Source organism: Caenorhabditis remanei, chromosome X, assembly GCF_010183535.1.
Source record: "Caenorhabditis remanei strain PX506 chromosome X, whole genome shotgun sequence".
Classification (NCBI taxonomy): Eukaryota; Metazoa; Nematoda; class Chromadorea; order Rhabditida; family Rhabditidae; genus Caenorhabditis; species Caenorhabditis remanei.
Window position 1 is genome coordinate 20,328,556 of NC_071333.1, and position 5,999 is coordinate 20,334,554.

Here is a 5,999-nt window from a genome sequence, read left to right on the forward strand (position 1 = left end):
TTCTTATCAAGGAATTGAGCCGGTTTTCCTATTGATTTAACAATTGATTTCGCTGCGTTTACGATAAATTGCGGTACACCAGCATCTATCACACAAGCCGTCTTGACATGAATACTTATTCGCGTCGTCCGTACTACATAACAAGTCTACAAAAAGTCCAAATAAGAGGAGAAAGATGCAATTCAAATGAACTCACTCCATCAATGCAGCCGTACTCAATTATTCAACTTCTCCGACCTTACTCTCAATGTCAATCTCGGTTGGTCGGTCCTTTCACAGCATTAACAGTATTAAACATGCCATCTGGGGTAGTTGCAGTTCTTTGACTAGCGTATTTTTGACCATGGGATGCATTTAGTTCTAGTTGTCAATAACTGTGTATTCCAATCCGATTTTCCCATCAAATACGATCCGACTCTCGAAATTTGAACGCTTTTTTCTCGATATAATCCTCAGTAGTTGGCGCCACAAGTATCCAACTATATTCACTCAAATTTTTCCAATCTCGACTCATTTGAATATGCATTCCCAACAATGCTGTATGCAGAAGCATTAATCCATCCTTAACTGAACGCACGACTCCCTCAACAGTCTCATGACGCTAATGCCAGAGTTATCCAACCTCAGAAAACATTGAACTCGTCGGAATGTTGGTGATGATGCTGGAATTGAAAGAAACTATACGTTATTCACAAAACACTCACTCTTTTTCTAGGAATTGAGCCGATTTTCCCGTTGATTCACTAATAGATTTGGTATTTTTGTGAGTTCGATCAGCTACTCGATAAACATTTGTGTCGATTATATCTGAAAATAAGCAAATTAGAACTTTTATAACAGGTTTAGAGCGGTGAAAAATGATAAAAACCAAGTGTTAACAAGAAAAGCGCCAACTCACGGGAAACACGTCAAGCATTTTTTGTGCGCTTTTCTGGATATCGCTTAGATTTCATATTATAAATTCACAACACTGCGCCGCATGGCTTTAAAGGCGCATCCCATTTATTAGAAATTTCGCGGAATGGTCTCGTAGTTGAAAAAGATCAAATACCCTATTTTCGAGCTTTGCAGGTCTAAAAATAAATGCAAATAATGTTTTTCGCTTCGAGACCATTTTGAACAAATTAGAGGCGCCAAAAGCCATGCGGCGCAGTGTCGGGAATTTATAATAGAGAATGAATAACAAAGGAAACGCTAGGAGACTGTTTACAACAAATAATTCTTCCAAAAATAAAAAAATTGTGAAGCACTGAAAAGTTGCGAAAAAATTGAAAATTCGTAAATGAATTTACAATGAAAAAAAAAGGTTTTAACTGTGTTTGAGATTTCATTGATACCTTTATTTGAAATTCGCTCTCTGTTTTGGGTTGGATATCCATTAGAGCAGATTTGATGAGCTGTTGCCATGCGACAGTCTTGAAGACGAGAGAATATTGTCTGCGTCTCACATCTCCCGTCCAAAGGTCTTCGGAGGGGCACTTTTAATACATTAGCCTCTGTTATATCTCTCTAATGTCTATCACGTCTTCTATCTGTCTCGCAGTCTTTTAAGTCTGAGTCTCTGCACTCTCATAAAAACATCTTTCTGTGTCTGCCGAAGAGACGGTGTACCTTGACCACCTTCTCAATTAATTTGTGAGTACGTTGAATGAAGGAAATGGGTCTTAGGTGAAAAAGAAGGAAATAGGTATGTTATTGTTTGATACAAGGATTTCAAAGTGAATAAAATGATGTTTCACAAAACAAACAAGAAATAACGATCCTGATGTAGCTACAACTTCACAGACCAGTTTCATTGGCTTCGATTATTAGGAAAAAAGCAGAAAATGGTTTTTCTAAAGAATGGCGGACACCCAGACACAGATGGATTCTGGAAATGATCTGATTTCTGCCCAAAAACGTTCCTTTCCCGATTAATTTGGTGCTGCAAGACTCTTTCTGTTTTCATCTTCTCGAGGAAAGCCGGAAAAACAACGGACTGAGATGAAAACACAGATCGGATAAAATAGTTTTCAATTTTTTGTACGTTTTATTCCATTTTCATTTTGGTACCAATTAGTGTTACCGCAGCATGCACATTATACTTTCATTGTCTCTATTACCCACTTTAGTCACTTTTCGATGTGATTCAATGATAATTATCAAATTCAGAAAGTTTTTCTGTTAATAATAATCAATAACTTTATGGAGATAGTCCTCAACTAAAAAAACTGCAAGACAGGGAAAAAATAAGAGTTTGGTTGAGATCTGGCGCGCCCTCGACGCAGTTCTCCGTTTGTCGGCGAATATAATTCGATATAGTCTTCGGGCTCAGCTTCTTTGTTTTTTCAATAATTTTGTGGACATTGCTTTCCGCCAAAAACAAGATATACTGGTTTCCAAAGATTCAAATGATTCGAAAGTGGTATCAGTGATGTTAAACACATCATACGGTATTAGAAGTGCATTACCGAGGATTTCCAGGTAACATTTTCATAAAAACTCAATTCATAAAAGATTCTCAAATACAATTTCTAGATTTGCATGTTTTTCCTTTCGTTCATCTTTTCATAACGCGGAAAAAATGAAATAAATGCGTGCCGTGCGATGGGCTCGTTTTCTTCCGTTTCTTATATAGGCTGGTATAGTTATTGAGAAATTGTCATTTATGAAAATATAAATCTCAAAATACATTTCCTCTCTAGACACTTTTCTTGTTCTCCTTCAAACAGCCGAGATGCACTGTCCTCAGCTCAACAAATAAACGTTTTTCTTCTACAAAGTCCGAGTGTTTTCAGTAAGGGTAGCCAAAAACAAAACAGAATCTTCAGGCATACCCACTTTCAAAAAATTAATATGGGAGCGGGGCATGTATTCTTTAAACTATTGAAGACTGACTTGAAAACTGCTGACATCGGTATGCAGTACCCGTAAAAACAGTGTAAACTAGAAAAATAGAGTTGTAGTTGTCATCTTCATATTCTGAGAAATGTTGCATAATAGGAAAATGATTCCATAGTCAATTTTTTGTATAGAAATTTATGACCGGCTTGAAAAATGGGACCCCCTTCCTTTTTTTCTGTCACCTATTTACCACAAAGTCTCGCAGAACAATTTTCTTTGATTTCCGGTCGATTTAGCATATGAATAATGAGTAGAAGAACTAATCCCCGCTCTTTCCCGCATTGTATCGCATTCAACTAGTAAGAATGACCCCCTCAAATTTGTGTGCGGTAAACGACACCGACACCTCATCAGAAGGTGTCTCTCATGCCGCTAATCCTGCCACCCGCTGTGTGTAACGGTTACTTTTTTATTTGTATTAGTTGCATGAGAACTGTGACGAAGGTGTTTTGGCGGTAACAAAAAACGATTATGGAGAGAGAGAGAGAGTAAATAGATACAGGTGATGAAAATCTTAGATTTTTTTCTTATACCTTATTGAAAAACTAAAAGTAGCGTCATTCAGTCTAGCGATTCAAATTGAATTTGGCCATGTTTGGAACAAAACCCGCTTATGTATGTGTTTGTGGTGCCTCTGTCATTCTAATCTGATAGTTCCAACATACAGACATGTTTTCAACTTGAGGGTACTGTAGACCGCAAAGACAGAGATTAAGAAAAAATATCTTATTGAAGTAACAGTAATGATGAAAAAATGTAGACTCGGAATGGAATGCGAAGAAGAAAAAATTATAAAGTTACATGTCGCAATACATTTAAAAAAAGGTTGGCATTGGGTTTTGGTACCTAGACACAGGCGAAAATTTACAAAGATCCATTTTGGTGCCAGAATGGGGTTCCTGAATACGGGGTGTGGGAGAATTGAGCAGCATAAGGCTGATTGGCATAAGTTGTGTAATCGAAGCTACCCCATTGTGGATAAATAGCGGGATAGGTATTATAAACAGTTGGTTGGAACGGTAATGATGCTGAAGAGGAGGTAGACAACGCTGCTGACGCAGAAGACGTGGATGTGGAGCTATCGGCGGTCGGACTCACTGCAGCAGAGGAGGGATCCTGAAAAAAAAAGGAACAATTGCAAGTCAGGACGATTTTAAGATTTCTTACCTCATTTTTTGCGAAAACCGGTTTCTGCGGCTCACCAGCTGACCATTGCAACTCTGTAGCCGAAATATTGGAACTTGCACTGCTTGCAGTCGTATCAAGCGGAGAAATACTCTTTGGAGTGCTCAGTTTACCACTGCTGACCACCGCATTGTCGCTGTAATTCCATAATTCGGATTACAAGGTATTTACAACAGGAGAAGAACAAAATGGAGGCGGGGAATAAAAGATTTTATCTAATCGGATTTTTGGGAAGCGTAATCCTGCTAAAACTCTTATAAACGCTAGGCACCTACCAACTCTCCAATTCACTCTTTATTTGCGGTTGATAGCCTGGAGACACGTTTCCTTTGAGAGATTCTACGTCTAGGGGCTCCAGTTGTTGGTCTTCACTTTTATGCTCTTGAATTTTTTCATTTCTTTGTTTGGGCTTCTGTTTCTCTTGGAGACGGTATTTGGCACGACGGTTTTTGAACCAGACCTGAAACTGTATTTATTGTTTGGAGTTTACTAGGGTAATGACTTCTCAGTGGTCTTTAAATTGTTGGAATCAGTTTTTTCCCAGCCATGACCTTTCCTAGTTAGTTTTGGTGACTGTATATTCCAAAATGTTAATTATGGGACTTCTGCACATTTTCAGCACTGCTAACAGCGATTAAACTGATAGAAATCCAAAAAATTGAGCTTATCATAGTTGACCTAAGTTTTTGAATCTAATCTCATAACTTGGTTCTCTGTTAAAATCACAGGTAGAACAGTTTTTGCTATGATTATAACAACTCCCTGAACCTTAGCACCAAGTTCAAATTGTGGTTCCTTACCTGAATTCTACTCTCCTGGAGTCGAATTTGCTCTGCGACCCTTTCCCGGGCAAATACATCTGGATACTGCGTTTCATTAAACAAATTTTCTAGTATTTCCAGTTGCTGTCGACTATACGTAGTTCTTTCACGACGGTTTTTCCGTGGAATCATAGCTGAAAGAATATTTTTTATTAGTTACTCCCTATTTTTCGAATATATTCTGACTATGTGGACAACAAACCCTTACAATTATCATAGTACATATTCATTGTATCAGAAATACCGTATCGGTGACATTCACCAAATAAACCAGTATTCGTGAAGGACAGTAAGAGGAATGAAGAGAGAAAAATATAGGAGAACAGTAGATGCAAATTTCGTTTGAATGCGATTATGATTATAACCCCTGCGCTACAGTCTCCACGCGCACACTCTCTAGAACTTTGAATTTTGAAGTATAGGTGAGCGGATTAGACACTGTTCTTAATCCGTGGATAATTACTAAGGAAGTCAACTGGGGAGGTTTATGGTAATGAAATAGAGACTTACCTGCATTATATGGTGCTCCAGCGAACATCGTCATTGGCGGAACCTGATAGTTGAATCCTGGCGTCCCTGCGGTTGATGGGAGTGTGAAGTAACTATAGTTGGTCATCCCTTAAAAATGTGAAATTTCAAAAATAAAGTAAAAGCATCAAGTGAATACTGTAGATACAGTAAAAAACGAGGGAATCCCTTCTAAAAAAGGTTTTGTTGAAATCAGAATCTAAGATAATGGATCTGCAGACTAATCTAACGACCAGCTGCATGCTCTTCCAAAAACATCACCAAAAAACAAGAGTAGCCTAGAATTATGGTATTAAACAAGGTTAATCCGGTCCCCTCTCTACCTATGCCGGCTTGCCTTTTAACTATGTCTACAAATGTAAGAAGATTTGAATTAGGCATCAGCCGATTGAGGTTTAGCGCCTTTGGTGTATTTATTGAAAATTTTACTCTGAATTAGTAAAGGGAGAGATGCAATAAATAATTATTTGAGACGATTGTAAAATTGGAAATGTTAGGTTTTGGCACTAGCCAACACTCCACAAAACCCCGGTTAAGCGGTTTATTAGCGCCTCGTTAAAATAACATTGGAAAACGTTTGGG

General features: G+C 38.0%; 1 protein-coding gene across 1 annotated transcript; it reads right to left on the reverse strand.

Annotated features, from left to right (window-relative positions):
* Positions 1 to 3,747: 3,747 nt before the first annotated feature.
* Positions 3,748 to 5,505, reverse strand: GCK72_026069 (uncharacterized protein; the record flags this gene model as incomplete). The annotated part of the gene is made up of 5 exons (XM_003101992.2): positions 3,748 to 3,999; positions 4,051 to 4,204; positions 4,344 to 4,528; positions 4,869 to 5,023; positions 5,400 to 5,505. The coding sequence occupies 5 exons, from the start codon at positions 5,503 to 5,505 to the stop codon at positions 3,748 to 3,750; spliced, it is 852 nt and encodes a 283-aa protein (XP_003102040.2).
* Positions 5,506 to 5,999: the final 494 nt, after the last annotated feature.